The sequence below is a fragment of the Filicampus tigris genome, chromosome 17, assembly GCF_054856515.1.
Source record: "Filicampus tigris isolate MCC_2025a chromosome 17, RoL_Ftig_1.0, whole genome shotgun sequence".
In the NCBI taxonomy this organism is placed as follows: domain Eukaryota; kingdom Metazoa; phylum Chordata; class Actinopteri; order Syngnathiformes; family Syngnathidae; genus Filicampus; species Filicampus tigris.
In genome coordinates, this window is record NC_141233.1 from 16,119,462 (window position 1) to 16,141,316 (window position 21,855).

Here is a 21,855-nt window from a genome sequence, read left to right on the forward strand (position 1 = left end):
TGCGTATCTTTAAATAAATCTTGATTTCGCCATCAAACGTCCTTTCTCAGTCTTGTTTTTTAGAGCATCAAAGTTAGTTCTGTTTGACATTTTTCTTTGGGGACAGACTTTTTTTTTTTTCCAAGTGAAAGAAGAGCGTCTACACTTTCTTTCTGTGCTTATATTATTAGAAAACACAATCATCCGTCTGGCAAAATGCTGTAAAACATCTGGCAAACGGCAGGGCAACTCTGCTTGGAGAACGGCCGTCAATTAACGAGAGCCGCATCGCCGCGGTAACAGCTCCACTCCCACGCGCGCACCTTCCCGCAGCCTCAGGCGCGCGGACCAGCCCCTGCTCGAGGTGCCGAGGACCAAGCGGAGCCTCAGAGGGGATGGAGCCTTTTCTGTTGCCGGTCCTTCCCTCTGGAATGACCTCCCATTAGTTGTTAGGCAAGCCCCCTCTCTGTCCATTTTGAAAACCCGGTTGAAGACACTTTTTTTTTTTTCTCTGGCTTTTGATCGGACCTGAAATTTTCGGCTCTTTTCCGGTGTCAATTGTATATAGTGTTTTATGTTAATTTATTGGCTTTATTCATTTATACTTTTATTCATATATCTATATTCATTAATATGTGTATCACAGCCTATTATTGTTTTTTTTTGTTTATTTATTGTATTGTTTGTAAAGTGCTTTGTTACAGCTCTTGCTGTTATGAAATGCGCTATATAAATAAAATTGAGTTGTATTTTTTTTTTCTAATTAATCATTGTCGGAATTGCCACCCTCCCCCCCAAAAAATATCAGACATGCCCTAATTACCCTTTTAGTACATTTCCATTTGCAATGATTGCTCAAGAGTAACTATAACAGTAGTGCATTAACAATGTATTATTTGATTGCCTTTAATTGGTCCAATGTGCAATTTTCACACGTCAAACTACGTCTAAAAATGAGCAACAATAACAGTGTTGGTTGGAGTTACACACATAAAAGACAAACGGTAATAAGGAAAACGATCAAAACAAACCAAAAGGAATCCAATCATGTTTTCAGGCTCCTTTTCTTTAACGGATATATGACGCCACCTGCTGTTCACCATCAGAAATACCAGTCAATTGATATTTGACATGAATCCAAATTCCAAGCCCTCAATCGGCTCTCACGAAGAGATTCTGCTAAACCGGCACATCAGAGGCCTACGTAGGACAAAGTACAGAGCTGCTGCGGCTTCACGCATTCAGATAATCAGATGCACGGCTACTTTAAACTCATCTGTACCTTGGCGCATGGCAGCGAGGTGAAAGAGGCCGCGACTTACTGCTTGTGCCGTATCCAGAGGACCCGGGATTTTCATCGGACCTGGAGGTGCTCGGCTCTGCCTCCTGCTGGCCTGGAGTTTGATCTGCGGGGCAAACCAATCCATACATTGGGAGAGTGTTGTATTTTTATTTATTTTTTATTTTTTTAATTCATGATGACTATAGTTCAACGCTGGGAAAAAACGCTTTTGTGGTGTCAGGAGGAAGCAAATCCCCCAAACACCAAAAACTTGTTTTTGCCATTTGCTTTTTCTCCAAGTGATGGGAGACCAGAAGAAAAAAAATTGAAGACAAAAATCAAAATCAAAACACGTAATTGGATTTTTTTTGTGAAATCAAAACATTTTTCCCCCATTAATCTTTCCCTCACCGGTTAACTGTGTGGGATTGCCGATCTTCCCTCCCGTCTCGGCGGCAGTCTGCAACACGTCCATGTCCAACACCACGACAACACGCCTGTCACGCGACCGACAACACACACCAACAAGTGAGCGTCAATCCACACAAACCACAAGACAAGACGCACACCTACCTTCCGGATAAATAGGAGGAGATGGTCTTCTTGAGCACGCACACACAGTTTGGCTCCAGCAGCTCGGCTTCCCTCAGGTGGTTCAAGTGCGTCGCTAGCAAAAAGCCTACGCACACAAATGCACTCACCGCCAAGGCAACTTAACGCGTGCTTCGACGCGCGTGTTGTGGAGACTCACAGGACAAACTGCGCACGCCGTCGCTCAGGTTCAAGCGGCACCTGGTGTGGCCTTGTTTGACGGCCGGGTACTCACGGATGTTCTGGGAGGGAGGGGAAAGGGAAGACTTAGATCAGTGACAAGACTGAATTACACCCTGGAGAGGTCACATTAACAATGACACACTTCTTGTCAACTACCATATTTGTATACGTCAAAGCCCATAATTCGTCCCCGTTAATGTCTCAAAACTGAGTTACATTTGGACTGGCTCACCATAACCTGCAGCACTGGGTTTTTGACCGGAGACTCGTTGAACAGTGCCTGACACAGGGAAAGAAAATCAAAGGTTCAAAAGGAGTGACGTCACGCACCCAAGTGGCTCTTTCAACAACTCGAGTGGCCACATTAATAATATTTCAGTCAGACGGCTGTGTCAAGTTCAAAAGCTCAGGATACTCAGTTTGAAAACACACCTTTCTTTTTCTAAAGAAATTATTTACAAAACATTTATCCTCACGTGGCATGTCAAATAAGGAAAATAGATGACGTCACAAGCACAACAAGAATGGAGGAAAACGGTTTTGTGGTCAGGCTTCTCGTTCAAAGAGCACATTTTATACATAAATCACATGCGTCAAGTTATGTAAAAGTAGAGTATGACAGAAGGATAATTCCCCTCGCCGCGTGATAGCATTTTGCGGCTAATTGCCATTTTACCGATTGGCAAGCTTCTGCCTGTGTCGGGCTTGCTTTTACCTCAATCGCTCCTTGCGTGAGTTGGGCGCTCATGTTTCCGTGTAAAAACCTTCGCGAGCATTCAAGATTTGAGCTCCCTTACAACGAACAGAAAACTTTCGAAGGAGCTGGCGTGACCAAACAACACGAACCGGATATGCTGTATTTATGCTTCCACAACAAATACAGGTCGCCCACCCAAAAATACAATCCAGACCAAGTGTGACTCATATAACAACAACTGTTCAAAATCAACTTTATTTCACAAATATATCATTCAAACATATAAAAACATCAATGTACGCAAAAGAATCCGAATTGAAGCGGTGTGCATTATTTCGAAAGCTCAGTTTTACACCGGTACAGTCATGCATATCGGTGTCTTGACCGGATATGCCACATTCTGCTTTTAAACATAAAAATAAAATAAAATAGAAGACACAACTATAATATGTGGAAGCATAACCACTCTTCGAACAATATAAACAAAATTTAAATGACACGAATTCGATTGACTATTTAATCTATGTATCGATTCGAATAAAGCATGCATTTTTCAGGACTGAAACCGAGAAAGGCGGTAATGGTGTTTTATTTTGAAGGCCAAGTCTTACCCGTCACGTGACAACGCTGCTAATATGGCTGCTGCTCGCTGGCTTTGCGGCATGCAAACGATATTGTAGTTTGTCCTAAATGGATCTTCCATGCGTTCCGTGGCAAAACCACGTTGCTCGCAAGTGGGCCGGACTCGAACCCGAGGTCAGGGAACGTTTTAAGTCCCTGCTTGAAATTGAAGATGTCTTTGAAAGCGCCCTGAGTGTGACAACGTAAGTAGATTGTTGGCCAATCCAGTGGATTTCTTTTTTTTTTTTTTTTTTTTGACACAGTATTAATTATATCCATTAGGATTCATGCCAATTGTGTGTTTGTGCGTCATGATTTCATGTTCAAATTCATTGTGCTCAATTTGCTGCTCCTCCCGGTGTGCGCACCAGGGGGCAGTATAACAACAAGACTGTGCGCCGAGATTTGATGATGATCGACCATGCAATTAAGTGCCCCCCTCCTTTCATCACGTTCCAGAGCACCCCCGCAAAAAGTGAAATCCACGATACAGTTCTCCTTTAAAATTCCCGAGGCATGTTTTTTATCGCGTTTACAGCAAGGTCTTTCGACACACGACATACAAACACAGATAAAAACCAAATATATTGAGAGCAAGAAAGAGCATTGGATAACTAAATAGTAACTAAATAGTGCCGCCATCTAGTGGCTGACAGTGGAATTACACTAAAAACAAACAGTAGGCATGGCGACATTCAGTTATAATCTGTACAACAACAACAAAAATCCAGACGTGCAGTCCACTGCAACTCAGATGCAGTAACATTGGTAGCTTTTTTCCATGACGTAACTATTTGTTTGTAGAGAGGACGATGCGGAGTGCCTGCGCCGCATCTCGGCGGAAGGACATGCTCACGCACGAAAGGACGCCGGGGAGGCGTCCGCATGCAGGGAGAACGGAAACGTCAGCTTCAAGAGCGGAAAGTACGCCGAGGCCGCCCTGCACTATTCACAGGTCTACCTTCACTTGTCGTTTTTTCTTTTTTTCTGTTCCGTCTTCATGAATGGTCATGAATTGTCTCCGGCCACTGCAGGGCATCTGTTTGTCCCCCCGAAGTTCGGAGCAGCTGTCGCTGTGCTACGCCAATCGCTCTGCGGCACTTTACCACCTGCAGCGCTACCAGGTGAGAACATCGTCATGGGCGCTAATAACACTGGACCGGTCGCCGTCCAATCACATGGCATATATAGACACATTTGAGAGAGTCACCATGGACAAGCTCTGGACTGGTGACTCCTCAATCAATCATAGGGCATGTACAGACAAACGCAGGACTGGTGGCTCTAGTCCATCACAAGCGTTTGTGTTTCACTTTCCTGTTCAAGTGCACGTATAGTCGCTCACGGGCATCAAAAGACAAACCCTGGACTGGTTGCCAGTCAAGGCATGGTCTGTCCCCCTCAGGACGCTCTGGACGACGTGTCGGAAGCCGAGAGGAGCGGCTACCCGCCGGCTCTGGCGCACAAGCTGGAGAAGCGCCGCGCTCAATGCCTGGCGCGCCTCCCGTCCTGCCGGGCCCGCGCAGAGCGAGCCCAGCCCTCGGGGATGTCTCCCAAAGTGACCGTCCGCTTCAGCCCGGAGAAAGGTCGCCACGCGGTGGCAACGGAGGCCATCGCGGCCGGGGAGGTGATCCTGAGCGAGAGGCCGTACGGCTTGGTCCTGGTGGCGAGCGGCGGCGCCTTGGGAACGGAGCGCCGGCGCTGCCACGCCTGCTTGACGCCCACGTGGCGACTGGTCCCGTGCGGCGGGTGCTCGTACGCCCGCTACTGCGCCGCCCGCTGCAGGGACGCCGCCTGGGAGGAGCACCACCGCTTTGAGTGCCCCGCGGGCGCCTGCTTGGCGGCTGCCGGCGTCCTGTCGCACTTGGCGCTGAGGCTGGCCTTAAAAGCCGGCGTCGCCGATATCCGCGCCGCCGCCGCCGGGTCGGCGGCCTCTCCAGCGGCCTCTCCGGCGTACGCGGGCGTCTTCGGCTTGCTGCAGCATGTGGAGCGGCACAGCCCCAGCATGCGCTTCCTGTGCGCCGTCACCGTGGCGACGCTGCGGCTGGCGCTCGGCCGGACGGCGCCACTGCCCGCGGGGCGAGCGGACGGCAGCGAGGAGGAGGCGGCGGAGTGGCGGCTGCTGGGCGGCGCGGCGCTGAGGCACCTGCTGCAGCTGCGCTGCAACGCGCAGGCCGTGGTCATGATGGAACATGCGGGTGACGCCTGGCCATCGACACCCGGGAGTAAGATCAACCCGCACACAGATCACTGCTGCACGCTCACTCACAATTATTTCGAAACTTGATTAATTGACCAATTATTTTTGGAACATAAAAAAATTAACGTCATAAAAAAAAAGAAAAAAAAAAAGACTTTTTTGCATTTGACCATGGTACACTCATAAATTAAGTTAGTAAACATTGGGAGTAAATCATAAAAATTACGAATAAACTGTTTAGGGACACTTGACTTATTTTGTCATTTTCAATCGACAGGAAGTGGCAAAATATGTTTTTCAAGGTGGTATTTTACCACTGTACATGACAAATAATGAAGCTGCCAAATTTCTTCAAGACACAATATTTACTGTTGACGGTTGAAAATGGCGAAATGAGTCAAGTTATCCTTTTCATTTACGCCAGCCAATCGGGGTCTTTCGCTTCAGGTTTGTCCGACGCTTCCGTGCAGTCCGTTGAGGAAAGACGGGTGGCCACGGCCGTCTTCCCGACGCTGAGTCTCCTCAACCACTCGTGCCGGCCCAACAGCAGCCTGAGCTTCGGCGCCGGCGGCGCCGTCACGCTGCGGGCGGCCACAAGCATCCGCCCCGGACAAGAGGTCGCGCACTGCTACGGTCGGACATCACTCCAGAGATTTGTATTATTTCTTGATTTACAGTAATTAAAAGTATTTACCAAGGTGACATCCAATTTTTGATTTTTGGGCTTTTGACTCTTCTATTTGACAGCTTTTTACCGTCATTTCTACGAACTTGTTTTACAGTCCTTTTTTTTTTTTACGTTATTTAAAAGCATTTTCACTTTTAACTTTCCATTATTTTTTTCATAGTTTTGTTAACTATAATAACCTCGAGTGAAACTGATCATTTGACCGTTTTTTTCGTCAGGGCCCCACAGCGGCAGAATGGTCGCCGGGGAGCGGCGGCGCCTCCTGCAGGAGCAGTACTTCTTCCTGTGTTGCTGCGAGGCCTGCCAGGAGGAGCGATCGCCGGACGAGCTCTTGTGTGCCCGCTGCGACGTTTCCCTTGTGGTAGGGAATTTCCTCATCAGTGGCGTCCACTTTTAGCGTATCGATTGGTCACCAGGCGATGACGGGCATCTAATGACACTTAAAGCGGAAGTCAACCCAAACATATTTTTTCAAGAATAGGTTCCCAGCAGGCCCACTAGTTGAAACATGGCATTCTGATAAGTATTGCGTCTGTAGAATAGGTGTTAATCCACTCGTTTTTAGCCATCCCTGGGGGCGGCCATTTTGTCTTCTGAAAATGACATCACAACTGCTCACGGCCGTGATTGGTCGTTGTGAGCGGTTGTGATGTCATTTTCAGTCGACAGAAGACAAAACGGCCGCCCCCAGAGATGGCCTAAAAACGAGTGCATTTTGCTGCTGAACTTATATTCCACAAACTCAAAATGAATCACAATGCCGTATTTCAAACTAGTGGGCCTGCTGGGAACATATTCTTGAAAAAAAAATATTTGGTTTGACTTGACTTCCGCTTTGAGGACTGGCGACCCGTCCAGAATCAGTGAGAGGGTTCTTATAATCCAAATGAACAAACGGCTCGCCAGTCAGTCGCATTACATACGTGGAGCCCCAACTGAGCGGTCGCCTGTCAATCAGCCTTCCAGTGGTGGCGAGCGTAGGTGCGGCTCCTGCGGCGGCGCGTGGTCCGGCGGTCAGCTGAGCCAAACGTTGCGCGACGTCCGGCGCGACTTGGACGCGGCGGCCGATCTCCTGGAGAGGGACGAACCGGGTGAGTGGTCGCCAGCTCCCCTCTGCCCACCCGCCTTTGTGTTAATTGTGCTTCCCGCAGGCGAGGCGGCCGCCCTGCTGGAGCGGTCGCAGACACGCTGGCGGCGGACGGGCGTGACGCCGGCGCGCACGCACGAGCTCGCCGGCCGCACCGACGACACCTTGGCCAGGGCGCACGCGCACAAAGGTCGACTTCAGTTCGTTCTCTGGTTTTTGTTTGTTTTTGTTTGCAAATGGTCCCATTTGTCTTGCGGACGTTATTTTGACACGCATCCGCTTCCGCGAAATTCATCCGATTAACCGATCTTTCTGATTTCAACATATTCCCAAAATTCACGCCTCACGGGCCATTGTTTTTGTCATTGTAAAAATTGTATCCAAAGTTCAACATTTTCAAGTTCAACCCCAAATTTGCCATTCGTTCCCAGTTGGACATTCAACGTCGTTGGAATTCAATCATTTGAAATTCAAAATGTTCAGCTCACTCACCTTGGGAGCAATTTTAAACTGGCCAAAAGTTCCCATATAAATGAGTAATTCATTTGAAAATGAGCATGAATTATTTCATTATAAAAATAAAAAATAATAAACCTTAAAATGTGAATCAAATAAACAAATAGATTATTACTGTTCAACAGTTAGTAAATTTATGACAGAAAACATGAACATGAGGTATTTTATCAATTTGCTGAAAATAAAAAGTTACATTCTTATATTCCCATAAAATTGGTTGGTATGATTAATTAACTGCATTCATTAAACAAAATTTAATGATTGTGATACTAAAATCGTGCGTAAAATACATAAACGTTCATAAAAATATAACCAAAATTGTTTCATTCATATTAACAAAATGGAAAACATGCAAAAGTTTATTACCGGCACATTTACACAGTTTTGTTTTGTTTTGGAGAGCAGGCGATTGGTCGCTCGCAGCCGAGCATTTGCAGCGCAGCGGCGCCGCCGTGGCCGCTCGCTTCGGAGCGGACAGCGTGGAGATGGCGCGCCAGGTCGCCAAGCTGGCGCAGCTCTACTTCAACGCGTGAGTGGTGCCCCTCCCCCCAATTTTATTTATTCATTTTTGTAAATCCTTTTCATGGTGGCTTGCCCGCAGCGGCTCGACAGCTGCGGCCCTGGCAGTCATCCCTGAGGCGCGCCGCCTCCTCAGCCTGCATTGCGGTGCCCTCTGCCCTGAAGTGCAGGAACTGCAGGCCATGGAGGCCTGCTTACGCCATTGACGAAAACAACGATTGAGTCCATCTTTTTTTTTTTTTTTTTACTTGACCTGTCTCTCTTTTGAATTAGCTATAATTTGTTGTGTTGAAACAAAGCTCAAATACACATTTTCACTAAACACGATTTGTTGATCAAATTTCGTTTTTTTTTTTTGACTTTTTTTTAAATGTGCAATTTTCTTTTAGCAAAAAATAACTCTCCCATAATAATAGTGGTATCAGCAGGTAAACACTTGCAGGGTTGCTTTCAGGAGGTAAACCGCTGTTCTTAGTCACCAGATAAAGAATTAGGTAACCAATTGTATGCTGCATGCAATGCAAAAACGTGCACAGCTCCATCGCTCTTAGTGTCGCCTCCAAACAAAATGTGACGCGCACCGTGCAAAACGTCAGACACGCTACACGGACATCGCGGCCACACGACCGGTCGCACGTGACGGCGACCGGTTGGGCCCGGGGTGCTCACCTTATGACTCAGCAAATCTTTTTTAATTTTGACACGCATGCAGTGGTCGCCGCTGCTCTGTTTATGCTTATAAGCTTGGCTCCACACCGAGCAGGAAATTGCAGCTTAGCCTCCCTGCGGGAACCAAAAAAAAAAAAAAAAACAATAAGGAAAGGTGACACAATGACCCAAAAAATAAAAAAAGTCATCCTAAAAAAAATATGGTGCCCTGGGGGACGTTTGTTAGTTTCTTTACGAAATCTGCAGCATCAGCAGTCCTCTGCTGGGGGAAAAAAGCTACAAAACATTCCCTGGAATGAAGAAGAAGTCATACTAACATTGAATGGAAACATTGTCAGATATTTTAAAGATCAAGTCATTTTTGAATACGCCAAATGAAATCAAAGTAAAGTCATGAAACATCACACACAAAAAATAACGCATGAAAAAGGACCTTTCTATTTCCAAGTCAACGTTTTCCCGAAGTGAGATCCCGGCGAGCGATAAACCCAGAAGTGTGACGTCGTTTCAAGTACAACAACTGCGGCGCTTGATGTGGAAAGTGTACAAAGCCAGTCAGAACTGGATTCCGGAAACTATATTTCAAACTTCTCTGAGGAGAGTTGGAGCAAGAGCAGGTTGTTGGTATGATGTGATGTTGGAGCGTACATGTACGAGCCACGTGCTAAGAGACTGGTCCACTTACGTGCCCGATTCGTACCTTTTGGCCACTCAAACATCTGTCGGCCTGAATGCAATAAAAAGGAATCGCCGCACTGCGGCGACGAGGACTTCTGCCGAAAAACGCGGTAACAACAGCAAAGAGCAGTTAACGAGACAAAGCGGCGCAATGGCTGACCGGCGACTCGGCCGTCTTGAAATGGCGAAGATGACCGAACATATGCATTTTCGTTGTCAAGCGCCTTGCTGTGTCTCTTACTAGGAATCTGGGCAGTTGCATCATAAAAACCAACAAAAGTATGCTTGAAATTGTTTTTGCTTTTAATACTATTCAGTTTACCTCACACTTGATCTTTAAGGGATTTTTTTTTTATTATTCAAAATGTGCACATTTTAAACAAAATGCTTGTGATTGCGTTGTAAACAATTCTGTTTTCCACGCCTGATTTGGATTTTGTGAAATGCGGATGCGACGCTACTGCCAATTTGCTATCGACATGATTGTGGGTGTGAGATGTTGACCGACCCCGCCCCCGCAGCTTCTACTCCTTTTTAACATGTGCATGAATAAGACATGAGCGGACGAGCACGCAGGCGGGCGACCTGTCGGCGCCTGGCCGGGGAAGGAGGACGGAGGGAAGCAAGATGGAGGACGGGCGGGGGCGGGGATTGGAAAAAGATCCGCGGCAGACGGTGTCGCCTGTCCATCCGCCATCAATTAGTCATTTGGGCAAGGGGTGGACACCGGGACAAATGCGGCCATTAGCGTTTCGCTTAGCTTAGCTTAGCTTAGCTTAGCTTGAGCTACCGTAACTGACGGCCGCTTGGTCATGCATCCAAACGAGACTCAGCAAGGCTTTGTCATCAACCGGGGTGTCATTTTGATCTTGGAAAATTAATAGAGACGCGCATATTCATAACAGCATGAAATATCAAACCAACCAAAAAAACTATTTTTTTCTAAACTAATGTAATGTGAACACAATTTGTGTTGTTTTGATTTAGCTTATTGCTAACACACAATGCAAAACGGCATAGACAGGCTAGTCGTAGCATCAATTTGGTGGGGTTATAAAACCCCTTTTTGGCACGCGATATTTGATCACAATCAATGGCCACATGGAGACACACCAATCCCCACGGGCATACATTCTTTATCCTCTGCCAAGAATAACTGATATTACTGCGGCCTACTGAGGAGTTGTGAGCGTCTCTTGCTCATCTTAACTTAGGTTCGCATCAGCTGCTCATTTCTTGAAGTAGTCCAGGAAAAACATTGGCAACACTGACCCAAAAACTGGAGAAGCCTCATGCATGTCTCTATTGTCTTGTCCTATCTTTGAATCATGACGAGTCATCTAATATTCCATTTTCCATCTCTCTCTCTCACCCGCCTGCCTGAAAATATTCTGAACGTCATAAAAAGTTAAAATTCCATCTCACACGGCAGGATGAAGAATGTTTATGAAGATCCGCGTCACACTGAGGCGTCATAAGTCTTCTTTTTTGGGGAGGGGGGGATTCTGTTTTAATCATCAATCATCATTTCTTAATCCTGCCAAACAACAACTGCAAACAATTCCGACGTAAAACTCATGGAGGATAAAAATTCAATTCATTGGTGGTAGTGGCTGAGCTGACTTCACAACAAGCAGCATTTTTGGCCACGTAGCACGTAGTCCACTAGCTGAATGCAAACACTAAAAAGCATCTGTGTTGCGGTACTTCACCCTTTAAACAACAAATTGAACAAAAATCATGCAGCCAAACATGAAGAAAACAGCAATGCGACGTGATATATTCTATATCCTCTGCGTAGAACGAGCATCAGCGCCACACTGATGAGGTGAGAGTAGTCGAGATGCCTCAACCAAGAGTCTGTCTGTCTTATCAATCGTCAATATTTTTTTTCATTTTAATGTATGTATTTTGAAACGGGGGGAACCAACCCCCTTTTGGGAAAATGTCCCAATGAGCTTATTCAAGATTTTTGGGCATTTTTGCTACTCGTGGGTTGGATTTCACAGAGTATTATGATAGAGCACCTTTTTTGTTGCTGCACGTACAAAGTCTTCAACTGGTGGGGTTTGCCCCCCCCCGCAACCCCGGCGAAAATAAGCAGCAGCAGCAGAAGGTGACACGCACACGGCGGCGGGGTGGTTGACGGCGGCGAGGATGCGCCAACGTATCGGTGACAGGCGGCCGAGTCTGGAGACGGCGGCCCGGCGCTTTTAGACGCCGCCTGGAACCGGATCGAGTTCCAAAGTGCAGATTAAGTGAGGATTTTTCCTTCCACTACGAGCGCCTTGCACTAAACGCTTTGTTTTATTTACAAGCGCTGACTGATTTTGATTGGACTGCGAACCGACACTTATCGTGGGGGCATGCGTTCCACACCCACCCACAGAAAGTGGAAATATACTAACATATTTGTCACTCCCCGTTGAAGTTCACTGTAAAAAATGCATAAAACTAAAGAAAATCAAACAGCGTACATTCAAACGAAGAAATGTCCAAACAAGCCATTCAATTTTTCTTTAAGTCAACTATCTTATCATTAACATATAATACAAAATACCATTGAGGGGCTAACGGAAATTAGCATAGATGTTACAGGGAGCACTTTGTCACGATTATGACGAAAAATGATAAGATTATCGGGTTATTACTAAAACAAACAAACCATAACAAAATTCAATTTTGTATTCAACTTGAATACAAAAAAATATATATATAAAATCAGCAAGTCTTGGTATTTTTTAATTACAAATAATAACTAAAGTGCATTGTTGGCCCTTGATCAAATACAAACAATTGACACAATGAACAATGGTCTTCAATTCAATTAGACTTGGGTCGACGAAAAGACGTAATTTGGCAAAATTCAAATCAAATGTTTAGAAAACTTTTGGGGGGCTTGGATGTGGCAAAGCAAGCACCGTATATGATCTCACAATGAAAAGGATTCGGCGAACGGTTCTGTTAGCGTGTTTCCGATGTTGCTGATTGAATGACAAGCTCATTTAGGCAAAACGATGCTAAATGCTAACGGTGACTAAATGCTAATGTGACGTGTCAATCAACACTCCCCGAGAGTGCCGATGGTTGTCGGCGTGAACTCGACGGGACAAAACGTTGTGGCGGAAGGTGCCGGTGACATACGAGAACACGTTAAAATATGCCACCATCAGCCGCATGGGGAGTGTCCTTGAACGCCTCGCACCGACTCCGGCAATGTCGCTGGCTGTAAAGTGTGATGAAGTACAATGGCGGCGCATCGTTCACGTTGCTGAAAATACTCAGCCATTAGCGGAGGAACGTTTGCGGAGATGGACGAGGAGGAGGAGACGCAGATGATCTGCAATTTATTAGCACGACAGGGGACGTAGAGCTGAAATTAACTTCATCATGATCACCGGTGCCACCCAATAAATAAAATATCAGATGGAATATTTAAAATGTAAAATATAAGGATAATGGCTATGAAGTTAGTGAGAATGATGTAAGGGCTGATTATCACATGAGGCAAAATGATTTGAGGGTACAGTATACTCAAAGTAAAAGATGATCATTTGCTGTATATTAATGGTATCAGGAATACTAATGATAAGGTGTGTATATATATATATATATATATATATATATATATATATATATATATATATATATACATATTTATTAGGGGTGTAATGGTACACGTGGGTGTATTAATACGTTTCGGTTCGGTCCACCGTGCGTACCGTTTGCGATCAGTTTTTGTTTTGAAGTTTGAGCACAAAAAGCTTGCGCAAGACGGATTTTACCATGCGTTGTCATTCAAAGCTAGGACTGTTCAGAAGCAGAAAAAAAATCCACGTGTTGATCAAGCTAACCTTTCATTCATCAATATTACAAATGACATCAACAAATGTTGAAGCAAGATGGCAGCAAAATGTTTCAAGTGTGCTATTTTTTTTTTTTCAGCCTTCAATGACATTCCCAATGATGTGAAGGCAGCCTCTGCTGTTGAGAAATCACATTCTCAGCTTATGTATGGGTGGCAAATCACAAGTCTGGATGGGAGAAGTAGGCTGGTGCTCAAAAACATTATTAGTATTTTTTTTTTAAACAGCAACGGGAGAATATGGAGCAAAGCCTCCGGACGTGACGGCCAAGGTCACGGCTGTTAGTCGGCAGCCTTTTGCCGAGGGAATCAATTCGGCGGCTGAGAGTCAAGTTGCAGGCCAGTGTGACGGGGGAGCCTGGGGGTGGGGGGGACTTTATTTGCGGTGGGGTGTCTAGTAAATCGTGCGAGGTCCTGAGAGGCGCTCCTGCCGTGTGTGGACACGGCACAACGAGCCGCTGTCACGCCGCAAGCTTGATGGCGTTTTACGGCGCTTATCGCAAGCGTGCAGACACACCTCGCCACAGTTATCTTGTGCCGCAACACCTTGCGTGGAGACGGCGGCACAACGCCAACCCAACCCACCCCAATCGGAAAAATAGCACTCTAGGATATGTCCTTCTTTCTAAAAAAAAAGCGTAATGATGACAACTCAACAGAGTGGGCCCACGTCGTTCGCGGCGCTAGCGACCAGGGCAAAGCGCAAAGAAGTGCTCAGAAAGTTCTAGTCTGCAAAGCACCTGCGGATGATTGAAAAGAAGATCCAAAAGCAAATTCGCTGAAAACGTTTGACAGAGAAGAGGAGGAAGACGAGACGGTGATGAAGAAAAAGGAGCTTTTGTTTGCCAACAACTCTCGCTTGTTTGCCGACGCGGCGGCGGGGACGCGCGACAGACAGCGTGTTAAACAAAAACTCAAAGAACAAAAGCAAAACAACGTGCATGGGCAAGTGAACAACCCTTTGTCACAAGTCACATTTTTTGCAAGTTAGAAGAAAGTCTCAAATCTTTAACCTTCACACTTGTCAGCCAGTCCCAAGTTACTGTGGACAAAAAAACGCAGCAAGTCTAGCGGAGTCCTTGCTAAATTTCAAGCCAAGGCAAAAGTCACCGTGGCTTTTCAGCCATCATTTGGGACTGCGGCGCCCTCTGCTGTCCACCGGAATTGATGTCAAAGTGCCCTCGGGCTCGCATTGCGAACCAAAGTGGGTAAACAGGTGAGCGCTGATGTTCGCGATGCGAGCCCGAAGGCACGGTGACGTCATCCGTGTTCCGCTGACATTTGTGCCGCTATCAACGGGGGAGGTTACATCCGTTTTCCACATTTTTATCGTGGGTGGCCAAAAAGTTTAAATAGTGTTTCCATTGTTAAGAATACTTTAGAATACTTACTTTAGTCAAACTGAAAAGTAGTCTTCCAAATAATTACTCAAGTAAATAAGCAAAACTAATCAAGTAAGTTGTGAGTAACTCCCGACTTATTTATTCAAATCAGAGCAAGACTGCCAAATCAGCAAATCAGGCCTTGCAGCAATATCAGACTAAAAAGTACAAAATAGCCGTCAGAATACAACTCAAACCAACAAAAACAAACTACTTGCGTCCAAATATGTTAACTGTGACGTGGACAATACATGCAAATGAATCGAGAGATGCGACCTGCTTCGAGCATGCTAATTAGATAAACGGCCGATTGGAGTCGCACACTCTGCTCCTTGTGAGCCATGCACCCCGCGACGTAATGACGTCATCGCGGAGCGGCGACGTCGTTTAGCAACCCGCCTTGAGCAGCCGAACCCGCAAAGGAGTTCTCCTCCTGGCAGACGCGTGAACGCCCGCCACGCACGCGCCGGCCGATGCGGCGGCGGGCCGCGCGTGCACGAGGGAGGGAACAGATAAGTGCCGCCGCTCGGGGCGCGAAGGCTCACACGAGAGAGACGAGATGCGGACGCGCGCCTGCTCGGAACCGCGGCGGCTGTGCGTGCTCGCGAGCTGGGCAGCGATCCTGGCGTGCGCCCGCGCGGAGGACGCGTGCCCGCCGGCGTGCGCGTGCTCCCGTGACTCCGGCACGGTGAACTGCCGCGCCGGCGCGGCGGGGCTGCCGGCGCGCGTCCCGGCGTGGACGTCCACGCTGCTCCTTCGCGGCAGGAACGTGACGACGCTGCGGCGCGGCGCGTTCGAGGCGGCCGACGGCAGCGCGCTGGACGCGGCGGCCACGCTATCGCTGTCCGCCAACATGATCCGCGCGGTTGAGGCGGACGCCTTCGCGGGGCTCCCGCACCTGCGCGTGCTCGACCTGAGCCACAACCGGCTGGAGGAAGTGTCCCAAGGCGCCTTCAAAGGCCTGCGGGAGCTGCGCACGCTGTGCCTCAACGAGTCCATCGTCCCCGAGGCGGCCGCGCAGCTGGCGGCCGCGCTGGGCGCCGGCGACCTGCGCGACCTCCACCGGCTGGAGCTGGCGGGCAACCGGCTCCGGAGCGTGCCCGTGGCCAGCCTGGACGCCTTCCGGCTGCTGCACCAGCTGGTCCTGGTCAACAACTCCATCCGGAGTCTGGGCGGGGAGGAGGTGAGCGCCTTGGAGCGGCAGAGGCGCACCCGAGTCTACCTGGCGCACAACCCCTTCCGCTGCGCGTGCGAGCTGGAGGCCTTCTTCTGGTGGCTGAAGAACGCCTCGCAGTGCCCCGACGCGGCGCTGCTGCGCTGCGCCGAACCCGAGGCCCGGCGCGGGCTGCCGGTGGAGCGGCTGCGCGCCGACGACGTGGACTGTCTGAACGAGAACCTGGAGGCCGTCTCCTACGTGTTCCTGGGCATCGTGCTGGCCCTGATCGGACTGGTGTTCCTCATGGTGCTCTACCTGAACCGCGGCGGCATCAAGCGCTGGCTCAACAACATCCGCGAGGCTTGCCGCGACCAGATGGAGGTCTACCACTACCGCTACGAGCAGGACTCGGACCCGCGGCTCGCCAACGTGGCCGTCTGAGCGCCAAAAACAGGAAAAAAGAAGAAAAAAAAAAAACGCCAAAGACTGACAGCAGAGGCGGTCCTAGTACAAAGTATACGCTACCATAGGAAACACAGATTTGTCGGTTGAATTTCGTCCCATGAGCAACTTGCGTGTCTTGGGTACACAAATGGAGCTGTGCACTTTCACTAGAAAGTGCAAGCATGCAAAAGAAACATCCAGAGAAGGTGCGCTTGATTTGCTACCCCAGGAATGATTATTACGATTATTCATTTGTCATTTGACCGCAAATAATTCACTTTTTCCTTTAATTTACCTCTGTTATTTGCTGGAAGGTTCGTTTTGGTGCTCATGGGCCAGTCATGCGTGCGAAATTGAAAAATGCTGCTTTGGCGCCATCTTGTGGCACTTTAGTGTCAAGGAACTTTGTTGGAATGAGGATAGGTGCTTCATTCATGCTATTCGTAGTAGTGCTCAGGCCGCAGCTCATTCATGGCCAGAAATGAGCATTTTGTATCCGTGTTGTGACCGCAATTACATTTTTTTTTTTTATCATTTCCCCCCCTCCCATGACATGTATTGACGCCTGTTTTTGTGCCCATGTGGCGCAAAAGAGCTCAGACGTAGCCTGCGACATGTAAATAGGAAACGTTTCGACACGGCGATGATGGTGGTGTGACCTTCATCTCTCAGGGAAGGGTTGACGCACACGCATCAAGTCATTTGCCACTTGAATTGGAGCGCAGCTGCTGCTCACGGCAGAGGTGACATTCACGGCACCAAGTGTCCCGCGAGCACTCGCCGCTCCTTCCGGAGGACTTTTTTTTTTTTTTTTTTCAACTGGCCATGTTCAAATTAAAGGCCTTTGAATTTAGAATTACCTTGACTGCCTCAGTTTTTTTTTTTTCAGCTTGAGACCTCTGCAGCACACGTGGTCACTTGTGGTCGACTTAGAACTACATTTTATAACATTTTCCTAATCAATACACAAATAGAGTACACATTAGAACTGGCTTTTTAATAGTCATAAGAAAAAGTTGCGTTTTTGTATTTAAAGGAGAAATCAACGCAAAATTTTTTTTTCAACAATATGTTCTATGCAAGCCCGCTAGTTGAAACAAGGCATTCTGATCAATATTGCGTTTGTGGAGTAGGAGTTAATCCACTCGTTTTGAGCCATCTCTGGGGGCGGCCATTTTGTCACTTCTGTCGACTGAAAATGACATCACAGCTGCTCACAACGACCAATCACGGCTGACCTGTTCTCTGAATCTGAGCCGTGATTGGTCGTTGTGAGCAGTTGTGATGTCATTTTCCGTCGACAGAAGTGACAAAATGGCCGCCCCCGGAGATGGCTAAAAACGAGTGCATTTTGCTGCTTAACTTGAATTCCACAAACGCAAAATTAATCAGAATGCCGTGTTTCAACTCGTGGGCCTGCTGGGAACATATTCTTGGAAAAAATATGTTTGGGTTGACTTCCGCTTTTCAAGCAAAGTGTGACATTTTTCACCATTTAAGTTTTATTGCTGCATTTCTCAGTACAATTTGGTGGGAACGTCCTTGAAAGAATAAAATCAATGCAATAACAATGCACGGGCAAACACACACACTTACATAGAAAGTCAAACATTGACAACACACAAATCAAAGTCAAAAACCGTTTCCCTGGTGGAGGTATTTTGTCTTAACATGAACAGTTCATTTCCTCTGACGGCTTCAGTTTTATTTGGAATTATGAAATGATTCCTTCGTTTACCAACATTCGCACTGCTCAACGTTCTTTCCGAGCACATCAGCGTATCAAAACGACCCTAAATAAGAATTATTGATCGTAATTAGCGAGAACATTTGCTCGCTCGCTTGATTCCAATCGATGGGCTTGGGCCGTGGCGCAAACGCGGCTCGCTCACCAGCCCGCAGAGTGCCGACACTTTATCAGGTACGCCGACACGCTTCAAAACAGTCGATTAATGTCGATCGACTGACCCAAAAAGCGCGTGAGGAGCCAGGGTGAGGGCGACTCGTCGTAAGCTGGAATGCAAAGTCTCAATTAAGTGCGACGATGATGAGGGCAAATGCGGAAAGGATTACCAAGACAAAAGAAGCTCCCGAGAGGCACGCTTGAAAAAAGAAACCCCCAAAAGAAGGTCACCTCCGAACGTGCGACGACACGCCTCCTCGGGCCAAATTGACGGCGGGCTGAACACTTGCGTAAGAGAAAATAAATGTTTGCAAATGTGCTTATTGGAGCGGAAGGTCATATGGAAAAAGCGCTTTGCAGTAAAAGTCTGTTTTACTCATTTGCTAGCAGCGATATTAGCAATATTAGCGTTACGCGACAGAGACGCTAGCTTGTGCATGTCTTAATTGTTTTATGTTAATAAAGTCAGCCAATCTAACATACGACGTGCTGCCAACTGTGTTGCTTTATGAAACTTCCGGAGCGGCCCGCGGACCGCTACGCTGGTTGGGGACCCGTCACTCAGACTGCCCCCTCGATTGAATTCAACATGTTTTTTGCCTGCTCGGTGTTGGAAATGGCATATTATGAGAGCAGGATTCAAAATGCCACACCAGCAGGCGGTTCTCATCTGCCTTATGCAACCGGTACAACCCCCCGAAAGAAAGAAAGAAAGAAAGAAAGAAAGAAAGAAAGAGAGAAAAAGAAAGCAGTAAATGAGTAAAGAAGAGAAGTAAAAACAACAAAAAAAACAAATCTACATTATGCAAATCTAAAAAAAAATGTTCAATAAACATACCGGTATGCTTAAAGACATTTAAACAATGGTAAGAGTGATTTATTATTATTTTTTTTTAATACCAATATGTCCCTTTTTACTGAAAATCAATATCGGCTCCAAATTTCAGTTATCGGCCTCCTTGACTACCGATAATCGGTATCGGCCCTGAAAAAAGCATATCGGTCTATCCCTAGTCGGGACCCGCGGCCTTTCTGCCGTCTACTTTCCGTCAACCTCTGGAGAGCTCAAAGGCGGACGCACGCGCGCCGCAAGATCTTGAAAAGCCGTTTCGGCACAGGACTTGACAACATGAAGCCCATCTTCCAAATGTCTTTCAAGACTCTGTGACATCACTGCAAAGCCTTGTGAAAACTGGCTGCATTTGTGACACGGACGTGAGGTCGCGTCGGTATAAAAAGCCCAGCCCGGGCGCCCTACCTCATTTGTACGACGACGAAGAAGAGCATGTTGACGATGAAGATCAGGAACCCTCTGCTGTGGATGGCTCTCATCTTCCTCGCACCCGGTAAACTTCAGCTGCCGCTCCTGTAACGTCGTACAAATACTTTCAGGCGGCCCGACCTCGCTTGAGCATTGTACCTTTGCACGTTCAAATGATTTCAAATGCCACTTGAGCCGCTCCACAAAAGCGATGGTTACATTTGGTGGAGAAAACGGATGTACCGCTTTTAGGATGGGTACAAAAGTCAAAAGGCTAGCCGGCGGGACGCAGCGCAGCGCCCCAAACTGGAACTGGCTCACCAAATCACACTTCAGAGAGAACAATAATAAATCCGTTTTAGAAGGCGCTTTTTGTGAAAGGCCCGTGAAGAAAGAATTCTCTTTCTCTGACATAACAATGAGTCGCGTGCTTACCGGCGGCCGGCGGGTCCAGCTTCCTCCTGCACAAACCCTAACAACTTCTAGTACAACCCTCGGTTTTGGAAAGATCGCTGCTCTTTGCTTTGGCACGTCCCAATTCATATTCTATTGAACATGAACTAACATTTTGGGGAGCTGGAAACGTACCAGAGTTAGCTTAAAGGCTCGTTTTTGTGGGCATCCTCTTCATACAAACTGGCACACCACAATCAGGAAATGATCAACAAAAATGTGAGTTAAAAAAAAAAAAAAACATTTTATGTCTAAAAAGCTAACTGAAATTATAATTACAGTGATATCGTCCTTGGTTTTTGTCAATTAATTTCACACATGAGCTTACGGGGTGGATTTTAAATAAATGAATGAAAATGAAAATGGCCGTACAGAAGGAAGCTCCAACAGATGTTTGGGAATTCTAATCTACTTAAAGCGGAAGTCAAGCCAAACATATTTTTTTTTAACAATATGTTCCCAGCAGGCCCACTAGTTGAAACAGGGCATTCGGATTCATTTAATTCATTCGTTTTTAGCCATCTGTGGGGGCGGCCATTTTGTCTTCCGTCGACTGAAAATGACATCACAACTGCTCACGATGACCAATCACGGCTGACCTGTTTTCTGAATCTTTGCTGCTTAACCTGTATTCCACAAACGCAAAATGAATCGGAACGCCGTGTTTCAACGTGTGGGTAAAGCTGAAAACTAAACTTCAAAGTATTTTAGAAAAAAAAAAACCTAAACAAACCCGCTCTGAAGTCATTAGAACTGAATTTAATAAAAGTCAAAAGGGAATCAAAACGATTCTCGTATCAGCATCCGGACTGAGGTTCGCTTTTGTGCTTTGCGGCAGGCGCGTGCCCGGGCGAGAAAAAGATCACGGAGGCCCAAGCGGGCGACAACATCATCTTCTCCACCGAGCGCGCCCCCAGCACCGAGAAGCTGCTCTACATCGAGTGGACCTTCAACGGCAACAAAATCGTCACCTACACCGCCGACGGCTTCGAAAGCCGCGCCGAAGCGTACGCCGACCGCATCGAACTGGACCACTTCACCGGCAACCTGAAGCTGAAGAACGTGCTGCCCACCGACAGCGGCGACTACACCTACAGCATGAAAGCGGCCGACGAGATGCTGAAGATGAAGAAGAGGAAGACGCGCGCGGCACCCAAAGAGCACAAGACGGACTTCCAGGAATACGCCTTTGGCGTCAAAGTGGTCAAGTGCGCCATCCCGGTTGTGTGTCTCTTGTTCAGCGTCATGTTCCTTCTGTGTGCACCTTCTCGGATCAGCGTGGCGCACGGCAGAGAAAGAACACACGTCCGTGCAAGATAAAACATCCCCGGAAGAAAGTCACTGCGCTCGTCAACAATGTTTTCAGCCAGTAGCAAGTAGGAAAATAGCCTGTGAGGATTGTTTCACCGTCTACTTGCCGATATGGAAGTAAAAGTCACTTGGATGCTCATTTGTGTTACCCCGTCAATGGCATTTAACATTGTAGACGTGCAATGATTCAATGACAACGCAGCGTTTATCAAAAATGATTGACAGCTATTTTTGATAATTGACTGTTTAATTAAATATTGGGTTAATTAAATATTGTCTAAATTCTCTGGTTATCAGTCTCTAATAGTAAATATTGGCATGCTCCAAATGTTGTCCTCTATGAAAGCAGACTTCAAGTGGAAGTCAATGC

At 47.1% G+C, this 21,855-nt stretch overlaps 4 protein-coding genes across 10 annotated transcripts in view; 3 read left to right on the plus strand and 1 right to left on the minus strand.

The window, feature by feature from the left end:
- LOC147133716 (replication protein A 70 kDa DNA-binding subunit-like) overlaps positions 1-21,855 on the minus strand; it is a 34,826-nt gene that overhangs the window by 11,948 nt on the left and 1,023 nt on the right. For 2 of the 5 annotated variants that reach the window (XR_015081926.1, XM_086013319.1), the window contains exons 1-6: positions 2,751-2,903; positions 2,268-2,315; positions 2,013-2,094; positions 1,835-1,940; positions 1,673-1,758; positions 1,302-1,385 (exon numbers count right to left, since the gene is read on the minus strand). Coding sequence is in view for 4 of the 5 variants with exons in the window: in XM_086013319.1 (XP_085869445.1) it covers positions 1,302-1,385; positions 1,673-1,758; positions 1,835-1,940; positions 2,013-2,094; positions 2,268-2,315; positions 2,751-2,783 (439 nt within the window). In the remaining variant the exon portion in view is untranslated. Of the gene's footprint in view, positions 1-1,301; positions 1,386-1,672; positions 1,759-1,834; positions 1,941-2,012; positions 2,095-2,267; positions 2,316-2,750; positions 2,904-7,164; positions 7,314-9,032; positions 9,147-9,465; positions 9,625-9,732; positions 9,890-19,718; positions 19,827-21,855 lie in introns of those variants that run through there. The other 3 variants (XM_086013323.1, XM_086013321.1, XM_086013322.1) reach the window with 3 other exon arrangements.
- smyd4 (SET and MYND domain containing 4) lies at positions 3,331-8,690 on the plus strand. Of its 3 annotated transcripts, XM_086013317.1 has the most exons (10): positions 3,331-3,556; positions 4,158-4,308; positions 4,388-4,477; positions 4,759-5,578; positions 6,001-6,186; positions 6,460-6,602; positions 7,200-7,332; positions 7,393-7,518; positions 8,250-8,373; positions 8,446-8,690. In XM_086013317.1, exons 1-10 carry the CDS (start codon positions 3,423-3,425, stop codon positions 8,567-8,569), a joined length of 2,031 nt encoding a protein of 676 aa, XP_085869443.1. In that variant the 5' UTR covers positions 3,331-3,422; the 3' UTR covers positions 8,570-8,690. The 3 variants fall into 3 exon arrangements, with proteins under 3 accessions (XP_085869443.1, XP_085869442.1, XP_085869444.1); XM_086013316.1 differs by having other exon boundaries at positions 7,200-7,518; XM_086013318.1 differs by having other exon boundaries at positions 3,407-3,556; positions 4,158-4,277; positions 7,200-7,518.
- Positions 15,304-17,659, plus strand: tpbgl (trophoblast glycoprotein like). The gene has a single exon (XM_086012719.1). The coding sequence runs from the start codon at positions 15,517-15,519 to the stop codon at positions 16,552-16,554; it is 1,038 nt and encodes a 345-aa protein (XP_085868845.1). The 5' UTR covers positions 15,304-15,516; the 3' UTR covers positions 16,555-17,659.
- LOC147133719 (uncharacterized) lies at positions 19,654-21,756 on the plus strand. Its single transcript, XM_086013326.1, has 2 exons — positions 19,654-19,806; positions 21,013-21,756. Exons 1-2 carry the CDS (start codon positions 19,746-19,748, stop codon positions 21,492-21,494), a joined length of 543 nt encoding a protein of 180 aa, XP_085869452.1. The 5' UTR covers positions 19,654-19,745; the 3' UTR covers positions 21,495-21,756.

Bases quoted from the DNA above. Each gene is read 5' to 3' on its own strand.
- tpbgl (XM_086012719.1), top strand. From the start codon at position 15,517: ATGCGGACGCGCGCCTGCTCGGAACCGCGGCGGCTGTGCGTGCTCGCG.
- smyd4 (XM_086013316.1), top strand. From the start codon at position 3,423: ATGGATCTTCCATGCGTTCCGTGGCAAAACCACGTTGCTCGCAAGTGG. The intron at 4,478-4,758 runs GTGAGAACATCG...TGTCCCCCTCAG, and splicing joins ACCACCTGCAGCGCTACCAG to GACGCTCTGGACGACGTGTC. The intron at 8,374-8,445 runs GTGAGTGGTGCC...GCTTGCCCGCAG, and splicing joins GCGCAGCTCTACTTCAACGC to CGGCTCGACAGCTGCGGCCC.
- LOC147133719 (XM_086013326.1), top strand. From the start codon at position 19,746: ATGTTGACGATGAAGATCAGGAACCCTCTGCTGTGGATGGCTCTCATC. The intron at 19,807-21,012 runs GTAAACTTCAGC...GCTTTGCGGCAG, and splicing joins TCTCATCTTCCTCGCACCCG to GCGCGTGCCCGGGCGAGAAA.